Here is a 23614-nt window from a genome sequence, read left to right on the forward strand (position 1 = left end):
AACAGACCGGTCAGTTCATTGAATAGGGGCAGAGCCCAAGGATCCAATACAATGACAACTGCAATTACTCAGGGCACCCAGCAGAGTGAGAACATTTGGAGTCCACTGTGATAATGGATAGTCTGTGGAGCATTTTATAGAGGGGTGCCTCATCTACCTTGTTTAACCATATAAGAATCTATAAGGCCTTTTAAAGTCTGATTGAACTGAGACTTTAGATACATTGAACTGCATCTGAGTCATTTATTTGTCATTTATTGTTAGTTTAGTAAGTGGACATAATCCATAAGCTTCAGTTATCAATAGGTGTATAAAACATGGCAGCATCTGATTCATTTTAATGCTTTCGTTTAGCTGAAACAGAGCCGCATAAGCTATACAATATGTATAGTTTGAATGTTTTAATTAACGTCTGCCTTTGACAGGGTAAGTGTGTGGCTGGGTATTTGAAACTGTCCTGGGAGACTTCATTCCCTACCTGTGCTGTGTTGGAGTCAGAGGTGTGCAGCCCCACTGGACGAGCTTGATGGATAGTCCTCTCTATGTGAGTTTCCATCCACTGCTTCCAGAGGGGATGTGACATAAATAATTGGTGTCACTCCCATCGACCGAGTGCCACACTTGGAGAACGAGCTGTAGTGACTCACATAAAACCACAGCCCAGGCCCCTCCCCACTCCCCAGAATGCCTACAGAGTGCTTGCAAAAAAATGTTAGTGATAATAAGACAGATTATGCATCATAGTAACAGGTGAAGAATTTTCCATTTGGCCTGGAATAACTGGTAAACTTTTCTTATCCTTAATTTAGCCATAAGTCATCTTATGTTAGTAAAGCCACTGAAGATTATTTCAAAAATGGCCCCACATTATATTTAGTGTCTGTAATAACTGTGTAGTTACACTTATAAATATAATTTATAAGTATAAATATGATGTGCATATATCTTAGTGCATATGTATAATAGCATAAGAGAGGGGTATGTTGTTGCAACTGGATATGTGAAAAACACACACTGTTAAGTCACAACTGAAGTTGATACAGATGTGTATTTGCACCATGTGGAATTCATTTATAATAATGAACAGAACACAATTAGTTACATTGCTGTTGTTGTGATTATCAATATGTAACTACACAATTATTAGAGGCTTTGAATATAAAGTAAGAACAAGAATTCTCAAAACCAAGCATTGCTCTTTTAGTAAGAATTAATAATGTACAAAATGGTGTGTAGTACATTTTCAATGAATATAGTTTAGGAATATTTTCTACCAGTATAACATTAATGTTTGAGCAATGATGATATACAATGCAATAAATCTAATTTTAAATGATGCCTTAACATATTTTCTCTATTTTATTAAACTCTGCCACCAATGTGACTTACTGTTGGACAGATTCATTAGAACAGATATTTTTTTATATCTATTTATATGTATATATTTATTGCTTGAACAATGTATATATTGAACTTTGAACAATTATATTATATAATGAGTCTCAATGAAAAATGGTAAAACTTGTAAAACGTGATTTGTTTCTCTATTATGTGTGTCAAAAACAAACATCAATGATGATGATGCAAGAATGAATATAAAAACATTCAGGTTAATAAATAATGTAGCTATGTGACTGATGAAACTATAGGTCCACAAACAGGCCTTTGCAATTTAAGAAGCAAGGAAAAACTCAAAATGATAAATTATACACTGTGTGCTAAAATTATGTGCTAAAATAGCAATAGGACTCTGGTTTCATGCTTGCTTCTATGAACCGCTCAGCAGGACCTTTCCTCAGACTTTCCTCAGAACAGCCAGAAAAACTAATTGAGACATCAGAAGAGTGACACCTCTAAGAATTGTGTAGTCGATCTGGCTGTTGTTGAGGCTGAAGTGCCTGTAACTGAAGCCTGGTGTCCACAGTTGCCCAAACTTGTCTGGTAATGTAGACAAATAAGATGAAATGCAGGAGGAAGCACCTGCTTTGCTGACGAGGAGCTATTTCCACCCTTGGTGCTGGGAGACGTGGAGCTCTGTTCCGGTGCATAACACCGGGGCTTTCCCCATTTTCCCTGTTTACCATCAAGTGTGGTGCCAGTGGCCAGCTGCACAAAACTGTTCTGCTGCAGCCCCATGCTCCCATGCCTCCAGATGTTTCAAACAAACAAGTGTGCCAGCCTGTTGATAGGGAGGAGAGACATGTGACCCTCTGCCAGAATTTCCTCTCTAAGCTCTAAGTTTAATGCATCGCACAGGTGGATGTCACAAGTGCCATGTGGTGTAGTTGTCCAGTGTACATGAACAGTTGTGCATAAATAAAACGTGTTATTTAAACACAATTGTTGCCCAATTAAGAAAAATAACTTAAAGACAGCAGTTGTAAACTTTATTGTATAGTTTAAGCTCTGTATGTGAACCGACACTTCAGTTCCTCACTACTGAATGATTCACAGTAGTTACAGAATAACTGGTGTTGGTTTACATGGTAAGACTTAGGAAAGGAACATGTAGCATATTGGATTATTCCACTAGTTATCAAGATTATAAAGTAGGAAACTGTGATGGCCAGTCCAAGGTATTCATTTCAAGTACCTTATAGTGGATGTACAGTGTTTACCTTGCCACTGGCCACCACACAATTCCAAAGCATAGCAGATGTACTCCCATGCTTAACAGTGGGCAAGGGGTTCTTTATGAAATGCTACTAATTAAAAAACAAAAACTTTAATGTTTTCCACATTCATCCAATCAGGCCACAGTATGTTATTCAGAAACGTGTCTGGCTTGTCTAGATGTTGTTATGCATGGTTCAGGTGTTGTCTTTTGTGATAAGTCAGGTAAGGTTTTGCACAGTTGACTCTTGGTCTGCCAGGTCTCCAGGTCTTGCATTATTTCTCATAATTTCTTTTGACTGTCATTTCTTAATGATATTTCAGGCAGTGAGTCAGCTGCATTTTCAGATCTACAGCCAGCAGCTTAAAGGAGCACTTGATTGTTGAGTGCTAGCACACTAGGCCAAACAAGCTGGAAGGGTGTTCAAATGTTTATGTTTTCATGTCATTCTGTCTAAACATTTACATTTGCAATGTCTTATTTAGCACACCTTTGCATTATTTCTTTACTTTATATCAAGAGGAGAGAAAATGAATATCTTTCAGACATTGAAAAAGCTGGCTAGTTACCAGGGGGTAAATAAATATTCTGATGAGTTGTCAATTAAAATTAGTTAGTTAAAAATATTGATTGATGTGATCTCCAAGTGTGTTATCAGCATATGGTGGACAAATTAAACAAGGTTTGCTAATTCAATTTGTTAATGTAATTGTTAATGATTGACAGGAGGACCTTTCTTCTCCAGCGAGGGACCATCAGGGCAATAGTGGAAACTGTGTTAAAGTGTTTGGCCAGCATGCGTTGCACTGTAGCCTACTAATGTAGTCTTTTATAAAAATGGAGTATATTCAGAACAAAGAGCATTGCCAGAAGATAACTGGAGTGCACAAAACTAGACATATAAGTGACCCACTATATCCTCAGTACATGGACATAGGACAATCACTCAAATGCCACCTACTGAATGACAGTTCTACATTTATTACAAAGAAATAATCATTTTATTTTATTACATTGGTGTTGGAACCCTGTTTTATTCATTGCACCTGACTCAAAATAAAGAGTATAATAATTTTCCTCAAGCTTGCCATATGGTTGTTGTCGCTTGTATTACCATTTTTCAAACGACGCCAACCTTTCTCACTCTGTGTAATCCAGTGATAAATTATAGCATCAAAGCTGGCATGACTTGACCTTCATTATTTATGGTATAGGCCCAATGCCAAGGCCATGTCTTCTAAAGCCATCAGCTTTGGACAAAGACTGATTCCATGGAGGAAGCACAATGTGTGAGGTTGTCCCGGCAGCCACGACTAAACAACTGGCTCTCAAATGCATTGTCCAGTTTATTGCTGAGTTGATTTGTCCATCGTCTCGTATAATAAAAGGAGAATGAATGAGCGAGCCCCTGTCCGGTTTGATGTGTGAGACAGTCAGTGAAGTTTTCCCACACGGTGAGAGGAAGAATGAAAATGGTCTCACACTACACCGCTTCACCCCCCTCTTTCCATATAGGAAGCACCCTGGATGGTTGTGAATGAGGTTTGTCCTCAGATGGGGGGTGATTGGCACAGTTTACTCTAGGTGCGTGAGTATGGGAAGGTGATGCGGATGAGAAAGCTGGGCTTCACTTTTACCATGCTTTTCCTTATTGTTCCTTGAAAGGTTATGCCTCCTGTGCAACATTCCCAAACATCAACGAACCCATTCGGAAAGTCAGTATTAGTCAGTCATATTAAGAAAGGATGTGCTTGGACAGCATGTTGTATTGGGAGCTAGGATTCACATTACAGATGTTATACTCACATACATACATACACACACACACACACACACACACACACACACAATGGAAAGCAGCAGAAGGACAAATTTTGCTGTGTTAGCACATGGTTGACAATATGGGCAGCCTTTCTTTTTCTCTTCTTTTCTCTTTCTTTCGCCCCCTTTTCTTTCCCAGCGCTATTCAGGTTATACTGGGGGACAGGATGCAGTGTCTAGGGATCTAGCTTGTGGGGACGCAGTATCCGCAGACCCTGGGAAAAGCATTGAATACATAACCAGGACAACCTCAACAAAGCTCCCATCACACACCTGCAGCAGATGCTGTCAGTGGGGCCCCTCTTGCTGAACATCACAAACACAGGTGCTCAACCAAAAACCCACACTTGTCTAGCCACAAAGACATGCTACTGCAGTGTTGTGTGATCAGGCAAATAATAATAATAAAAAAAAGATTCCCATAGGAAATGTAAAATGTAGGAAATACGTTTGTGGTGCTGTAAGATTTATTGTTCCTGCCTAATATAATATTGTTCATGTAAGGTTTCATATTAATCTGATAGATGCCTTCCTGGTTTGAAGGAAAAACTGTAAGGACATTTGTTTAGGATGAAAACATTCATCAGAAGCTCATTGTTTGATGCTTGGTGTATTTCCTTCCCGTTGTTGCTCACTGAAACACATCAGGATGAATAATTTCACATCATAGATGGCTGACTGAAATATATTTACATGTAATGAATATAGACTACTGTGTGCTGCTAACATCTTCTCTTTCTGTTTGTTGCCCTATGCTGGTTATTTAATGGTAAAAGTATCACAAATTACATTAAATTAAATTAAACAAACAACCAAATAAACACAACTAGATATAAAAAATGAAAGTAGCAAAATATATTGTTGAATGTGGAATTAAAAACAATACTCATACATGATGCAAAGATATACAGATATACAAAAATGCTAACATTAGAAATAGTACAAATAAACATATAAACAGTACATTGTGGTTGTATATATGTGTGTGTGTTTAGCGCGGTATAGTGGTTTATTTCACCTTCTGTTGCTCTGTGGTATGATTTGTGAGCTTTGCTACCCTCTAGTGGGTTTTTCTCAAAATGTACATTGGAGTGTGTTGAGTGGAATTCCTGTGACTCAGAATAGCCAATACTCAGCATGCAGTTTGGGTGAGCAGATGGTGAGGGGAAATTTGTGTAAATCTTCAGTCATCACTCTACACTGTACATTAGAAAGGTCAACTACAGTGTCATAAAACAGGCCATAGAGCATGTTCTGCATGTGACCTGGTGGTTGTGAGTTCAATCTCTGCAGTTCTTCTCAGTGGCCACATCAGTTTCACATTTTAGTTGCGGCATCTGGCAGTTACCTTTGAATAACTTCCCAACTGCGGCGCAACAATGTCAGTGACCTAATTTCAGTCTCATTTGCTTTAAAGGAAGTATTTTAAGTATCTTTTCTTACAGATGTTTTAGAAGTTTGCATACACTCATCCTGAAGATGAATGTCATGGCAATGTTGGCCTTTCAATAATTTCTTAAACTGTTGTTCTAGGGGAAGAATGTGACAACAGATATGCTTACTAGGAAAAACAATATTTAATTTTGTTTGTTTTTCTGAAATCAACACAGGGTTAAAATGAGATGGCACATATAGAGTTAAAGATATACAAATAGCACACTTAATATTTGGTTAAATGTTGCACCTTGACCAAGCATCGACAAGCTTCTGGCAGAATTCTGGTTGAACATTTAACCACTCTGCTCTGCTGAGTCACATTTGTTGGTTTCCTGGCATGGAAAACCTGACAATTAAGCACAGTCCACATATTTGAGGTCAGGATTATTTTGAGAAGGGCCATTCAAAAGCTTAATGCTAGTCTCTTTATCCATTCAACAGCCATCTCTTATGTGTATTTGGGGGCATTTTCCTGTCAACACACTCAATTGTATCCAATGGTCAACCATGGTTTGAAGTTAAGTTGAAAAATTCTTAGGTAGTCCTCCTACTTTATTAATTTATCCACAGCTCTAGAGGATGTTGCTACCACCACCACACTTTACAATTGGTACAGTGTTTCTGGAGTTAATGTCTAACCTTAATTCCTCCAAACATATTTGTCTCATCTAACCATAAAACTCAAAGTCTTAAAGATTTCATCTATGGAGCAGGGGCCTCTTTTTTGGACAGTAGCCTCTCCATTGATGGCTATTTTTAACATGCTTGACTGTAGACAGTGACACTCCAGGTCACTGCAGGCCTGTGTCTTGGTGCTTTTTGGGTTTTTTCTAAGACCATCTAATTTCAATTCCTGGTTGGGTCTTTTTTACCCAGACCTGGGCAAAGTGGGTACACCCACAGTAGCCTAAGTGCAATTGTTTTATCTGATTATCTTGAAATCTGTAGTTGTTTAGAAATGGCTACAAGAAACAGTCCTTACTATGATCATACTTGTCAAATATGCACTGAGGATCTTGGACTTTCCCCTTTTACTGTGTGTTGGTCAAACTAGTGAGTGCTGACAGACAAACCCTTTTTATGTGGGCACAGAGAAGCAACCAGCTGTAGTCAAGCATTCCTCTAACAGGAAGTTAGGATGTCTGCAATTTAAAAGAAAATGGATTACTTCCAGCAGCACGGATCCATTCTATAAGTGGGTATTTGTACATATTGGACAATGTATACATGTATAAAAATTTTGTGTTTTCTTTTTTCTATGAAATATGTATTTTGTTACTTATTCTGCCTTCTGCCTTATTCTGAAATCACTGAAGCTCAATACTGCCATGAGATTCATGTCCATGATGACTGAATGTAAACTTCACACCACAACTAGATATCTAGATACCAGAAAAAAAAACACAAGTATATATTTGGAATTAACAGATTCTAAAAAAGTACACTAATACGCATGCAAACCAGTGGTGCAGAGATCCCTCTAAATGCTTTATCAGCCTGGCCAGAAACAATCATAGCTGCCTATGATACAGGGCATGCTGGGCAGCTGATAAATATTATTTATTAATCATATTTATTTTCAATAAAACAGTTATATGAACTGTTTATACTAATTATGAATGATGTCTTCACATGCTGGAATGAAGACATTCAAGACAACCTGCAACTTGCTTTTTAGAGCCACACCACAGCACAAAAGACCACAGACACAAAGCAACTCTGCCTGGATGTTGACACCGCTCTTTTTCTCTGTACTGCTAACAAAACAGTGAAGTTTAATACTCATTCATACACATCATGTCTGTCAATAGGAAAGAGCAATGTACTGCTTCTTAGGCTGCATACACACAACCTGGCTATATTATAGTCTGAGTAAGTTATGCACTTTTATTCAAAGATTAATTGACAAAATTATACCTGATCAGCCTGCTTTGTCTTTCAGAAGTGCAGGAATTTGCCTGAGCATGGTTTCTACAAGGCTCACAGTCTAACTAAGTCTTGCAGGCCACTGAAGCAATGAAATCTTACTGCTATTGTTCCTGGTGCCATCCAGTAAAAAATGTCTTGTCTCATGGTGCATTATCATGGTGCATGTCACAACTTTATCCATCTGAGTGTGGAAAAAGTGTAGGCCTGAAGGACTGAACTTTGTCAGTAATGACTTTCAGGTTTGTTGTGCTTTTCAGGCATTCTTCAGTGGGTATCCTGGACTCTAATATGTGTCAGGAAAACATTCTTCACATCAACACACTTGATGAAATGTACAGTTTGTGTGAAGGTGGGGAAAGTACACAATGAACTGTTAACTCAGTGTACAATTTCATTTTAACTGTTGGAACTGTCATTTCCCAGCAGAGTTCCTGCTCCATTTAGCCAACACAGAACCCACTAAAACTGTAGATGTTTCACATTCTCTACTAGTTCTGTCTTCTAAAATTGTTAAGTACAGGAACTTAAACAGGAAAAGTGCATCACAAGATACATTTTCTTTAACATCCTGTAGGGGGCATGAGTACCAATACAAGCTTTCACCCAATCCTGTTATGATTCATTCAAATTCAGTCTATATTTTTTATTTTTTTACTTTGTTCAAGTTATCTAAGGTCATTTTGTCAGCCTGACCAGAAACAATCATGGCGGCTCATGTTGTAGAACATGCTGAGCAGCTCATAAGTAATTATATAATCAGCATATCTATTTCTTAATGAAGCAATAATATGAACTAATTAGATATGAGCATTGTCTATACATGCTGGTGAAGAACAATTGTTGGCAAGAAATCCACAACATCGAGAGCATGTGTATTTTGAATGTCCAAATAGTCATAATTGCTCTTGCTGCCCTAGGCATTTCTCAGATCCCTCCCTTAACCTTCATTTTACCATATCATGTCTTACAGGGCATCATCATTTTATGGTAGAATGAATTAGAGTAGAGGGAAGTTCTGATTAGGAAGTACAGGGGTAGTGTGTGTGTGCTACACGGCCATGGTGGCCTGAGGTTGTGGGTTTGATCGTCTCTCTAGTCACTCTCTCCAGGTACTCTGGTTTCCTCCCCAATACACACTCTGTCTCTGTGTATGTGTATGGAACCCTGTGATAACCTGTAACCCTGTTCAGGAGGCCCAATAATTCCAGGTAGGCCCACTGCAACCGAACCCTTTCTAAATCTTTGCTAACTGTGAAGCATATGGGGTGGATCTAGCATGTTTTGAGAACATGTTGCTGGCTGTGGCATTGTCATTATTGCATGAGTGGAGGGACCCCACAGATTTGGGCCAACAACTCATTTTAATGTTGATGACCCCATTAAGTTACATAAATAACATGCTCTAGTGAAAATGTAGTGTTTGTTCCTACAGGAATATATTGCTTCTTCCAGTTTATCTTGGGAACACAGAAAAATCATTTAAAATCTTAAAATCCTCTTCGTCACACAATAGATTCAGTTTTCACAGCAGAGACAGCTTGCCTTGGTTGTGTGACTTTTAAGAATATCATATGTCCAATGTTCACTTGTCTTATGATTAAGTAAAAAGGTGTCTTGGAGGAATTCACTCTTTTTTTAACTCCTTTAAATTCCAAGGCTTATATAAGACATATAAGACGGTGGGGCAACTCACATGGTAAACGAAGTGTGCAATAAAACGTTCAGCCCATGGCAGGGTTAAATCCTGTTCTTCAAAAGGCATCATTATAATTAACAGTATACCGATCTTACGTGAAGAAAATGTAAGGGGAAAATGCAACAACAAATTTACTGTAACTGAATGAAAACCACAACGGTCCAAGCAGGAAATACATCTCTGTGGGCTACTAAATAACATCCTGCACTAGAGCATGCTTTCAGAGCTACTAAAGTGGTCTAACTTAAAACAGCTTGCTTCTATCTTTATGTCTCTCACAATCCTCTATATAGAGTGCAATACATCTTATTAACAATTGATGCATTTATCAGCTATAATTCCTGACTAAAAGAGGATGTCAATCTATGATCTTAAGGGGAGCAGATCTGAGAAGACATGTAATAACTATGCCAAGTAAACTAAATGTGCATCATCTCCTCAAGAATCCAGGAGAGGAACTCCCTGAAGGAATTACAGAGATGTGTAAAAGATATACTCCAACCAAACTATGGCCACAAACCAATTGTGATTGCATTGCTAGGTGCTATATGTGTAAAGTGTGACAACCATAGTTTCACAGTTTTTTGATGAAACATAGCATTTGGTTTCTACAGTTTAGTTTAATTCTGTATTTTGACTTTGAGTCCAATGTGAAAGCTGTGTGAAGAAGCAGCAAGGTTTGTGAATTGAGCTCTGGCGAAGAGGAAAGGGAGGGGATAAGCAGACTAAATAAACACAACAACTGCTCTGTATTTATCTATTTCGACTAATGTGGTCTCCCAGGGCACACACTGGGCTTCAGCTGCTTTTCAGATAGTGGTTGAAGGGGTGTGTGTGTGTGTGTGAGCCAGTGAGAAAAAGTCAAAGTAAGCAAAATATAAAGAGAGACACTCTTCAGGAGCTCTCTGGCAGGTTCTCTTGCAAAACTGGATTTTGATTTACAGCAAGCCAAGGCTGCAGGAGATGTAAGTAAAAGATTTAACACTGTTTATTTACTGTATATATTTTTAGTTGTTTTAGTTTTAAACAAGCACGAGCAATTTGATCACTGGAATGGAGTACATTTTTTTAAGATGTAGCAGGTGTGTAATGTTTGTCAATGGTCAAAGATGGTAAATGATTTAGAATTCTTTATAATGTTTGTGTTACATACATAGAAATAAAAAATATGTAAGCACTTTTCCACAATTCCCTCTGGATCTCAGCTCGGAATTCATTGTATCATAACTATTCACAGAAAAATGCTATTTCAGATTTTCCTTGATGTCTAATTGCAGCGCTACAGGGCCTAGAGGTCGAGATTCCATATATAATTCATTGCGTGTTAACAAGATTTTTATTTTACATTGTGTGTGAAAGAGCATTATTCAATAAATATCAAACACATCTTCTAACATTCTCCACTGTTTTGTTTTTAATATTGATTCATTTCTTGTATGTATTTTCTTTTATTTCCTTTAAATGAATCTTACATCAGGATAGATAATTACCAAAGGTCACATACTGTTTGTTTGCATTATTCTGGTTTTAATGACACTGTTAGCATATTTCAAGTCAAATATTCAGACCGAAAACTATCTGGTACAAAATTAATTTTAAATAGACTTTGCACACTTCCGCTGTTCTCCATTCTCTCCTTTTCTGAGAGTTCGTATGCTGTGTAATGTGATTGGTCTGTCCATGTCACTGGTTAAGCTTACGTTGCTTTCTGATCCAATCTATGTCTTGGTTATGTTTCACTGTAAGGGTCAGATTAACATTGGGTTATGTTTATCTTTTTGCTTAGACCTCATTATGAGAGTGCAGATGCTTATATGGACTATAGAGCCGAGTGCGGACAGGAGTGGAGACTGACACTTATGCATTAAAGATCAGGTGTGAGCTGGCAGGTACGGTTATGCTACTTTGAAATCTATCTGGAAATGTCAGTGTAATATACTGAAGTATGGTTAGCATTGGTCTGCATGTGTATCTGAAATGAATAGATGGTAAAAACCAAAGAGGTTAGAGCATTAAGAAAATTGTATAACTCTTTCTCTCTCTCTCTGTCTGACTTTCAAGAATGGGCTGTACTTGCAGTGGACAGCAGAAACATAAAGTAAAGGGAAATGTAAACAATCATTCGGCAGCTACCAACAAATCACACGTACGTATTCCTAGTTGCCAGTTCGAAATCAGAAACTCATTACATCACATTGAAAAATTTGACGTGCTATGCATGAATCCTGTTCACTTATCACATTCATTATCTTATTATTACTTTAAACAAATGTATTTACTAAAGTTTTGTTTGCCACATTTATTTTTAGCCGAGACAACATGGGCAGCACGCCGCAGACTATGGTAAGGTCTTTCAGGGTGATTTGCAGAAGTGGATGATTTTTATCAATGTAAATGCGAATGTTATTTTGGAGTGTGGCAGCTGATCATGGTTGGAGCTACAAACCCTCACCATTCAAAGGACCCTTTTTAGCAATGCCAGGCAGCAGCCGAGTCACATGAACTGCACTATGGTCATTATATCACTGTTGGGTCCGTTTTGGCCTGAAGCGAGTAGTTGCTTCATTTAACAATGAGTTGTATGAAAGCATAGCTGCTGTCAAATTCACATTGTGAAAGGCCATTATTATACACAGTAGCTAGTATGGTGTAGTGTAGTATAGTTTATTATGCTGCTACGAGCTACATTTAATTTGTCGTTAAGGGTAAGTTCATCTGTACTTTTGCTTTGATTCTATATTTAGATGAAGATATTGTGATTGCTCAACATGATTTCAAACCAACCAACGAAAGCGATCTTTCATTTAAGAAAGGAGAGAAACTCCAGATCATTCAAGAGTGAGTATATATAACTGAGAACTTTATCAGCATGTGTATTAAGTGAAATAAACTATTTAGCCTCTAAAATGGCTATTTTATGCATTATGCACTTCTAGACTTGTCAGAAGAATATGCCAGCTGTAGTTACTAAATAATATGCTTTAAGAAGTAATAAGGCTGGGCTTTTTTAGAGCTTATTAAACTGAACAATTAGCCTAGGGTTCATATGGTGCAATTACACAGTGCATTAAAGCCAGTAGCATAAATAAAAGCAGATTATTTTAGTTCAATTAATAAATAAATGTAGGCATACAATATGGGAAGTATTGTCTAGCAAACTAGACTAATTGTCATGTCTGATTTCTTTAAAGAAATGGAGACTGGTGGCTGGCTAAGTCTCTTCTTACTGGAGATGAGGGATACATTCCAAGTACATATGTTGCCCGAGCTCACACCCTGGAGGTGGAGAAGTAAGCTGTCGATTTCTGTTTTCACACAATTATTCATGTACTAGCCACGTAAAGTCGATATATAGAGCAGTTCTGAAAATGCAAAATAAATGTTCATGTTTTCTTGTTTGCTGTCATTCTATAGGAGAAATGTAAGGTGGGTTTTCTTTCAATTCTGTATTCCAGATGGTTCTTCAAGGACCTGAGTCGCAGAGAGACAGAGCGTCTCCTGCTAGCTCCTGGGAACAAGGTTGGCTCGTTCCTTGTCAGAGAAAGTGAGACAACCCCAGGTGAGTATTAGAACACTGCTCTTCGGCTGACCAGTTAGTCACATATAGTATGATTTCACTGTGCACAATAACTTTCACAGCTCGGCCTCTATAAGCCGCAATTCAAATTTGTATTTGTGGCTTACTGAAATAACTGAGCTGCCACCATCCTGCAATTTGTCCATGGTCCAGTTATAGTGCAGCTCTCAGAGAGTAGGTACGCTGCCCAGACATGCTTCTTAAACAAGTTCTTGCCCACAGGTGCCTTCTCCCTGTCCTTAAGAGACTCCATCCCAGAACAAGGTGACGTGGTCAAGCACTATAAGATTCGTGCTCTCGACAAAGGAGGCTACTATATTTCTCCCTCCCTGACCTTCCCCTCTCTGAAGGAGCTGGTGCAGTACTACTCCCGTGAGTAAAACAAAACATCTCATTCAACTATAGTTATTTTTGTTTGTTTTTAGTCATATGCAGTTCCCTCCCAGTAGCTAGGATTTCGCCTATCACACAACTAAAGCGTCCGCACTGGCTAGCTTTATGCTGAGTGGTGGGGGAGAGGGAAGGCCTCTCTACCAACCCAGAGAGAGTGGGGTTAATTGTGATTTTTTTGGCATAGAAACATAACATTATGTGATGGTTATAAGAATTACAATTTTACTCATGATATTCAACCTAAGTAAATACTTAAATTGAAATTCTACAAATCTACATTGAAAAATGTTTAAATTACCAAGAAAAACCTAAAAACAAGAAGAAAAGCAATTACCCCTTTCTAGAACTTGTTAAGAGTGTACTATACTTTGCTGCTCTGCTCTGCTCCCCCCCCCCAATTATTTGTTTTTACAAGAATAATTTAAGCGAATGTCTGGAATTTGGATTATGTTTGTCCATGTACAGTTCAGAAGCAAGTTTGGCTAACCGAATTGGTATAATTATGAACCCTGAGCAGGTAGCTGGAAGAGTTAGATCTGCAGTAGCAACCCAATGTGTGTTCCATCACACTTGATCAGAGTCAGTTAGGTTTTCTCATCTCCTGTGTTGAGCACGGGGCCTCATCTATGCTGCGGTGTGTGCTTCCTGTGGTATCTCTAAACATTCTCTCTTAGTCTAAACCACCAGATAAGGAGGCCAGCACTAGCCTTAGCTCATCACAACTTGCTTAGACAACGTTGAAGATATGTTTTTTTATAGATCTGTGTACAGGTTATACCTTTTTCCTGTATGGTCACCTTCCTGTTTCTATTAGATTAAACATATGATGTTTACGGTACAGCTACTGTATGGAATCTTACCCCCAAACATTTTTTTTCCATTACATCAGAGAACTGCTTCATCACATACATGTTTAATATTTATCATAAGAGTCATTCTACCTTAAAAGAATTATGAGGGCTAGATTGCTTAATTATCATAAATGTCATTAGCAGCAGATGGAAATTCCATTAAGCTAGTTTCCACAGGTTCATTTTCTTTTGATTTGTATGCATTCGTAGGATCAGCTGACGGTCTATGTCAGAGGCTTGGAAGCCCCTGTAAATCTGCTGCTCCTCAGAGGCCCTGGGCTCAGGATGAGTGGGAGATCCCAAGGGAAACGCTAAAAATGGTGAAGAGATTGGGTGCTGGACAGTTTGGGGAAGTCTGGATGGGTAAGACACATATAGTAGCACAACACTGATACATTCTATGTCTAAAAGTTTGGAAATACCTGTTCATCCAATATATCTTCTGAAATGAAATTAAGGGCATTAATAAGGAGTTTGAGTTTTGCTGTAATAAATAATCTGGGAATACTTATAGATGTTAAAACATTGCTGGATTTAATGACTTCATCCACAAGAGCATTAGTGTGTCAGGTATTGATGTTAGCTGATTACTGTTGGTAAGGGTCACAAACACCACTTCAACTCCTTCACTCCAGAGAATGTAGGCCCCATTATATCCCACTAACTGATGCTAGGCATTGGGCATGGTGGTTGCAGACTAATTTGGAGCATCCCAAAGTGTAGACGCAATGGTGCTATGCCATGTAAAATGTAAGGCTTGATAATGAGGTCATATTCATAGGGTTGTGGTGAGGTGTGAAAATCTCTCCTTACTGACAGTAACAGTGACTAACAGTCAAAAAATAAAGATGTAAATGGAAAGGAAACCCATACAATTCTTGCCCAGCTTATTACAGTGGTTGGATAAGTGGTCTATGTTAAATGTATAGTTGGAGTCTTTAAATGTATCTGACAGTAAGATGAACTTGACTGAGACAATGTCCTGGAAGCATGCTATAAAATGAACAATTTATTGTAACTGCATTGCTGAATCTTTTTGAGGGGTATACATGTAATACACAGGCTCAGATGATTGATGTTCTGGTGATTTCTTCTCATGCTATGGCTTTTAGAGTAATAAATATGTATAAAGGTCCGTTATGGTAAGGAATGCAACTGGTTTAAGTGTTTCAAAAGCTTACTTAAAAATATCTCTATGTAAGCTGACCTCTAACCAAACTGTACTGTTCCTTCAGTTTAGCTTTACAGTATTAGCTATCTGTTTCTTTAAGCAATCAAATATCACAATTAATTATTTATCTCAAAATCAAATATACATCCTGAATAACTTACAACTAACAACTGGACAAAAATGTAGCTAGGGAAATAATACAATAATTCCTAACACATTGTGCTCAGACGGCAGTATTATTACTTCAGGTAAAATATATGTGAGAAGAAGCTGAAGAAGCTGCTTCCCTGTAAAGAAAAAAATCACCCAAATTCTGCGTATGAGTATGAGTATGCTAATGGTTACACATCTTTGCTAAAGAATCAGAAGGTCATTCAGAAGGGGTTGACGTGAAACAAACTGCCTTTACCGAGTCAGATTTGGTCAGGGTGGAGGTGATAGGAACTGGAGGTGATAAATGTCTATAGTGTTTAATATCTCTAAAAGCTGTCTAAAATTTTATTGCATAAAATAAATTTTTTGTTTTTATTGTTGTTAAGCTTTGGCTTATAACTTCCCGTACATAAAGTACTATCCCGTACATTACTGCCATTGCAAACACAGTTCAGGGTGTAGTTTCACAGGTGTTTTTATATAGTTAAATAAAAGCATAAATAGCAGAAATCATATACTTATGTTGTGAGAATTATGAGCATTGGTCCCTGTCAACTGTATATATATATATATATATATATATATATATATATATATATATATATATATATATATATATATCAAGTTTCACATCAAAGCACATCAAACAATGAATTAAGTAAAATGTATATGTGTGCATATATTCTTTTTTTCTAGGTTATTACAAAAACAACCAGAAAGTGGCTATTAAGACTCTGAAAGAGGGCAGCATGGAACCAGAGGCCTTTCTGCAGGAAGCAAACCTTATGAAAAAGCTTCAGCATGAAAGACTAGTGAAACTTCATGCTGTAGTCACACAACAGCCAATCCTCATAGTCACAGAGTTTATGTCAAATGGTGAGGACAACTCCATTATCACTTGATGCTCATTTAAAACTTTCATACAGAACAACAGGCATTTTTGTCCACAATGTATACACACTGTAAATGTACTCTCAAATTTGTACCTTATATATACAAATAGGTTCCCAAGTAAAAGTTCTACCAAGGTACCCCTGAGCATATTTCTCAACAACGCCCCGATGGGTTCAAATTAACATGTTTTTTTCTAAGACCGTAATGCAGAAGCTAAAGTTCATGTGGAACAGGAGTAGACTGATTGATGCCTGTTTTAAGCATTGCTTATCTTTGTTTCGCTGGATTCATTTCAGGGAGCTTATTAGACTTTCTGAAAACCGAGGATGGCAAGAAATTAAAACTACCCAAGTTAATAGACATGGCAGCTCAGGTAAGTGCAACTTTGATGTCTGTTGCTCTGTTCACCCATCCTTGAAGTGCGTATATATATGACTCCTATTTTTATAGCAGTGAAATGAAAGTTTCCGGTTTGATGTGTTTTATTTTATGGAAAGACATACTATGTCATGCCATGTCGGTGAGAAATCTATCAGACTTGAATATTTAGATATCCTCTCTCAACAAGCTATTTTGAGAGTGGGCGCCAGTCGCAAAGTTGTGTGACAAAGGTAGCGGAAAACACTGAATGCTGTTCTCAGTTTGTGGTCAGGCTGTGAGCGTCAGCTTCTCTCAACCTCCCCACCACTTGATTATTAACTTCCGGACAGGAAGTGATGTCACTTTTTCCATCTTACCTCCTCCCCTGAGATGACATGTGCTCCATAATGTTGCTTGAGAAGCAGAGTCCTGCTTAAAATGCATTACCATTCAGCCTGTTCAGTGATGTCTGCGCTGTCATGAGTGTAGGAAGGAAATAAAATGATTTATTTATTATTAATTAAATTTTGTATATAAATGATGAATGTGCACATAAGTATTTTCTACGTCTATGTTTGAAAAAGTACAAATATTTACACTAAAGCTACTTCTCTGAAATGTTCTATTAAAAGGATATTATGTTTCTATACTGATGAATTATTTGTGTATGTGGATTTGTGTACAGCTATTGTTTATCATTTCTCTGACAGATTTCAGAGGGCATGGCTTACATAGAAAAGAGGAACTACATTCACAGAGACCTTCGAGCTGCCAACATACTGGTGTCTGAAACTTTGCACTGTAAGATAGCTGACTTTGGCCTGGCCAGGATTATAGAATCTGAATACACTGCACAGGAAGGTACAGCAATTATTATCCCTGCATACATTTTGTCTACATTATTGTTTGCAGTCATTTTACATTTTGAAACTTTTACATGCCATACCGTTTTGTTACAAGAAACAACAGTATATAAATATGTCACTTACTTAGAAAATTAAAAGGTTAATGTTACATATACAAATTTTGATGTCAATTCTGATGTGCTGTTCAGGTGGGTTAAAAGTTGGAGGAGTAGATTGAAATCATTATAGAAAAATGATTAAGCATAAAACATTTATCTCCATTAATGTGAATAGTATATATGTACAACCAAATTATATGCAATTTTACAAATATTGTAAAATAAATACATACCACTGGTGGTGGTCCAGTGGTCATTTTGCTTCTTAGGTGTTACAGGTTTCAACCCTATGTGAAAACCATTCCTGGTCCATCCTACATATTGACAAAACAAATTTTGTTATAAGGGCATTAAATGTTCATAGCTGCTTAAAACGGGATCTACACTCAATAAAAAAAACTAAAAAAAAAAACTCTGCAAGTCTCTATTCTCCAACAAATGTGTCCTATTGGATTCAAATATAGTGACACTGAAGAACACTGACCTCATGGTTCATGAAACCAGTTAAAGACCACTCTTGTTTTCAGACATGGTGCATTATCATGCTAGATGCAGCCGTTAGAAGATGGTAAACTGTTGTGGCCATGAAGAGATGCATAAAGTCCACAGCAATACTCAAGTAGTATACTACTCAAGTAGGCTGTGATGTGCAAGCAATGATTATTAGCCAAGCAATGATTTACAGGCTAAACTGTACCAAGTAAACATTCCCAACAACATTACACCACCTCAGACAATAATGGGGCCCATCTATCATAGATTCATTTTGCTGATACCAAAGTCTAGCTCTTCGGTCTGTGTGCATCAGCAGAAATCAAGATTATTATTAGGCCAGGTTACGTTTTTCCAGTCTTCAACTGTCCAGTTTTGGTGGGCCTGTGCCCACTGCAGCCTCAGCTCTATGGCTGACAGAGGTGGAATGTGGTCTTCTGCTGCTGAAGGCCAAAGTGGTAATCAAGTTACTGAAGCCTTTCTGTCAGCTCAAACCAGTCTGTCCATTCCTTATTGACCTTTCTCATGAACAATGGCTTTATGTCTGCAGAACTGACAGTCAATGGATTTTCTTTATTGCACCAGTAAACTCTAGAGAAAAACATCCCTTCATGTTATGTCTCTTCCTTTCTTTTTTGTCTCTGACTTTGACTAGGTGCAAAGTTTCCAATTAAATGGACAGCTCCAGAAGCTATCAATTTTGGCACCTTCAGCATCAAGTCAGACGTCTGGTCCTTTGGTGTTCTCTTGACAGAGATAGTGACCTATGGACGTGTACCATATCCAGGTAAAATGCTTTACAATCATCATTCATTTAATGCGTTTCTCAATAATTAAGAGTATTCATAAATAGTATAAATGTTTGTTTTTATAACATGAACTCTCTGAAATTTGCTGCATCTGTACGATCAGTATCAGTATAGACAATGATTTCAATGCTTTTCTAGGTATTTATAACAGTTGATTCGAAACATTAGTAATACAGGTATACCTACTTACCTTACAGTACTTACAGTAACCCACAACAAAACAGCAAAAATCATCTTTTAAATTCTGTAACAGAAAACTTATTTTCTTTTTTTTGCCACCTATGTTTCACTACAGGCATGACAAATCCGGAGGTGATCCGTAACCTGGACAGGATGTACAGGATGCCATGTCCGGATGGCTGCCCTGAGGAGCTTTATGAAATCATGTTGGTATGCTGGAGAGAGAAAGCAGAGGAGAGACCCACATTTGAATACCTGCAGGACACACTCAATGACTTCTACATTGCTACAGAGGGCCAGTACGAAATGCATCCTTAAGCTTCATGCACCCTTACAAATGGACAATTTATAAACATACAGTACATAAACTCATGAGTGCTAGCAGAGGGTGAATTGGCTCTCCAAATTAAAGACACATGGACGCAGCACGGGACAGAGGGGAAAACGCTTCCAGAAACTGGACCAATCAATGGATTTTATGGCCACATCTCAACTCTTTGCAGTTCATCCCTAAACTCTCATGGGACGTGACCACTTCTTGGGTGAAGGTAGCTTGTGGTGACTTGTGGTACATTTCATGTAATATGTAGTCTGTAATACAGATTTGTAAAGCTACAAATAGATTTAAATACATTGCAGGCTTAGCAATGTAATGGCATGAATCATTAGGAAAAAAGGTGAAAAAATCCTTGGAAATCTAGCAAATCTAGAAAAAGTTAGGTTCACCTTCAAAAATAAGTTTGATGCTCATTGGGCTTTCTCCTTTAAGAACTGCTGAACCAGTACTAGGTGTAGCATCGGAGATGACAGTGATTCCTCATCAAAGATGAGATATAGTAGTGAATTTTTATCTTTGTTGTAACTTAAACCTGAGATTATGTTTCATTTTCACTTCCCCCCCAAACATATTTGTTGTGTTTATTGTGTTTTTTAAATGTAAAATTCTCTCAGTAATTTAAATATAGATGTGTGTGTGTGTGTGTGTGTGTGTGTGTGTGTACGTGTGTACGTGTGTGTGTATATGCAAATGTTTAGGAATCTCTGATCAAGGTTTCAGTTCCAGTGAAAAGTTAAGTTAGATGCAAGTGTGAACTGATGTCCAAAAGTCAAAGGTTTGAGATGATACACTCCATTCAATATTTTTAATAGAATGTTAAATTTTACGTAGTTTTTCATTTTTATTTTGATACATTTTGGAGTTGAAAAAAAGGAAAGGAGAACCATGCAAAAGGTTTGGATCTGGAGTTTTAAGCTTCCAGATACCAAGGTGTCAGACCTTAATTAGCTTGTTGGGCCCATGACTTGTTCACAATCATGATTAGGAAAGGCCAGGTGATGCAAATCCCAAAGACTTATAAATTGACTCCACAAATCATGTCCCAACATTTAGCAGCCGTGGGATCCTCTATGCAACTGCTCTAAGCACTCTTCAATAAAAAAGGTTACAATTTTTTTGGGGGGGTAGCCATTTCCTCAGTTCTCAATGAAATTAAGAAATGGCGATATACAAGAATGGTGAAGGTCAAGTTGAGGTCTTTTAGAAAGAACTGTGTTTGCTAGAAAGGCAAATCAAAACCACAGTTTGACTGTAAAATACCTTCTGGAAGACTTTCAAAGATTTTGGATTTATGATACTGTGCAGCGACCTGAACAAATATGACCTTCATAGGAGATACTGTAGAAAAAAAAATTGTGTGTCCTCAAAACAAAATTCAGCATTAGGAATCCTGTGAACTAATGTTGCCTCTTGAGGATAGACTGAGAAAAGCAGTGCAGCAAGCCTGCCCAAGAATCTGGCAAGGAAAAAATCCTATAAACAAGAGTTTAAAGACTGCTACAAAAAGCATTTACAAGCTGTGATACTTGCCAAAGGTGATGTTACTAAGTATTGAACATGCAGGGTGCCCAAACCTTTGTATCTGGCCTTTTAACTTAAAACTTCATAATGATAATAATAATAATAATAATAATAATAATAATAATAATAATAAAATGTATCATAATAATAAAATGATCAAGGATGTTTTATCTTCATCTTTAAGCCTTTTGGAGATCATTTTATACTCACTTAACTATTCACAGTAACAGGGTTAAGGTGCCCTAACCATGTCATGCTACTGTATATTAGTGAGAGAATTATACTGTATATATAATCAACAATCTGTGTCATTTTATCATCTGGAATACAAATGGCAAAATGATACTCAAGAGACTGTAGATATAAATATTTTGAAACCTAAATCTTTTTTTTTTTTTTTTTCTAAGCAAGTCTTTAAAAAATAAATAAAAACTGAAAATGACTGCTTGCACAAATATTCAACCCATCAGACAAGCACATTTTACAGCTATGTAGGCATTTAGTGTGTTTAGGTAAGTTTTTACCAGCTTTGCAAATGATTTGGGAGTGATTTTTGCCCATTCAGCTCTCAGCAATAGAATCTGCAATACTTATTGTTCAACTACTCCTGTGTTGCTGTGTCATCATTGTGCTTGGAATCGCACTTTACATCATTGTCCTGATGCACGATACAGTTTACTGAAGCTTTAATTAGACTAAAGCAGGTCGTCTTATAGGGGATCCTTGTATTTTGCACCATTCATTCATCTCTAACAAGATAGCATGCGTACAACATCATACTGCCACAACATCATACTGCTTACTTCACTGTTGGGAGGGCAGTTTGCTGAGGAATAGGCAATTGTACCACACACAGCATTTTGAATTTTGTCTCATCTCACCACAAATATTCAAAGTTTTAACTGGGTACTCTGATGCTTTGTGGCAAAGTTCAGGTGTGATTTGATCTGGAATATCATATATGAAGATTATTTTGTAACCTTTTATTACCTTCCTTTCTGCATTTATACAACTTGATCTCTAATTCTCTAATATCCTTAGAATAGTCTCTGATCTCTCTAGGTTTCACATGTATCATTAGGATTCACAGTCTGACCAAATGTATTTGAAAATATTGGATTTTTACATTTTTAATGATTCACAGTAGGGGTGTAATGGTAGACAGAAGGGTACAGTTTGGTTCATGCCATGGTCTGGATATCATGGTTTTGCACATTCCACCTAGTATCATATAGTCCCTACTGAGGAAGTTGGTTCAGCCTGTAGTGTGCTAAGCAGTAAAATGCAAACATTGAACAAACACTCAAATCATTCATATTTTTATGTAGGGCTGATAAAAAATAAAATACAAAAAGTCACAATTGGCTACAAAACTGAAAAACATCTCTTAAGCTGATCTTCACACTTGTGAGATTTGGTTCCACATAAATCTTCACACATAGGGCATCCATGCAACAGAAGGTTAACTCTAGTCTATATGTCTCATCTTCTAATGAAAACATGACAGAGACCAAAGACTCAAGTCTGAAGCTGATGATCAGTGATCTGGAGGTCTCCAATTCGCAAATCAAAGAGAAATTGTTAATTCATAAGTTTATTTGGATTGGACATTGAGAGTCACACTTGACTCTCTTTACTGTCTTTACTGATTGGGCATGTTTGGAATGACACTCAATTCTCAGCCCTCCAATGACTTGCCTGGCATCAACTGGACATTAAAATTAGTTCAGATATCATGCATTTAGTGTATTATATAACCCTTAAAATCATACCAACATTTCATGATTTTTTTTTTCATTTTATTAAACAGCATCCACAATATATTTGTGACATATAAAAAAGTCACTGTACGTTTTTGAGCTGTGAACAATGTTTAAGCTGTTATTTTAAGGTACAAATCCTATGTAATGTTGCTTGGTTGCAAATGTAAATAGTTACATTTCTGGTTTGGTCATGGACAAGGCTGTCAATTTGTGGCAGTATTTTTGACACTTTCAGCATGAGCTGCAGTTAAGGAACATCTTGACCTTTTGGCTGATTGATAAAAAAAAGTCAACACAAAAGCGTGACCTATTTTTTGCAGCATAGTTTTTACAAGCACACCACAACAACAACAGGAAAACAGTAACATCAAATTAAGGTGAAGTTTTTTGAAATTATACTGAAAAGTTTTCAAGATGAAAATACTGGAGTAGAATGATTCCCTGCCTGTGAAGCTTTTTTTTTAATTGTGCTTTTGTTCTCCTGTATTCTTTATGAATGCTTTGTAAATTACTAACTTAGCATCTTTGCTACACAGCAGAAAGGAATCGTTGGAGTAATACGATAGAAGAACCTAAGAGACTTTTCAAATTTTGACAAGCCAAGAACAAAACATTCTAACCAAGGAAAGCTGTTTCCTAGAACAGTACATCC

At 37.3% G+C, this 23614-nt stretch overlaps 1 protein-coding gene across 1 annotated transcript; it reads left to right on the forward strand.

Moving 5' to 3' along the window:
* The first annotated feature begins 10284 nt into the window (after positions 1–10284).
* Positions 10285–21755, forward strand: blk (BLK proto-oncogene, Src family tyrosine kinase). The gene is made up of 14 exons (XM_072696475.1): positions 10285–10462; positions 11284–11386; positions 11559–11643; positions 11807–11840; positions 12242–12335; positions 12689–12787; positions 12953–13056; positions 13297–13446; positions 14529–14681; positions 16339–16518; positions 16833–16909; positions 17607–17757; positions 19008–19139; positions 19457–21755. Exons 3-14 carry the CDS (start codon positions 11560–11562, stop codon positions 19657–19659), a joined length of 1461 nt encoding a protein of 486 aa, XP_072552576.1. The 5' UTR covers positions 10285–10462; positions 11284–11386; position 11559; the 3' UTR covers positions 19660–21755.
* Positions 21756–23614: the final 1859 nt, after the last annotated feature.

This window comes from Salminus brasiliensis, chromosome 1, assembly GCF_030463535.1.
Source record: "Salminus brasiliensis chromosome 1, fSalBra1.hap2, whole genome shotgun sequence".
Taxonomy (NCBI): domain Eukaryota; kingdom Metazoa; phylum Chordata; class Actinopteri; order Characiformes; family Bryconidae; genus Salminus; species Salminus brasiliensis.

What these genes read in the sequence shown, in the direction of transcription:
- blk (XM_072696475.1), top strand. Translation starts at nt 11,560, where the DNA reads ATGGGCTGTACTTGCAGTGGACAGCAGAAACATAAAGTAAAGGGAAAT. An exon ending in GCAGCACGCCGCAGACTATG is followed by an intron (nt 11,841 to 12,241) that starts GTAAGGTCTTTC and finishes TTCTATATTTAG; the next exon opens with ATGAAGATATTGTGATTGCT. An exon ending in AGAAAGTGAGACAACCCCAG is followed by an intron (nt 13,057 to 13,296) that starts GTGAGTATTAGA and finishes TCTTGCCCACAG; the next exon opens with GTGCCTTCTCCCTGTCCTTA.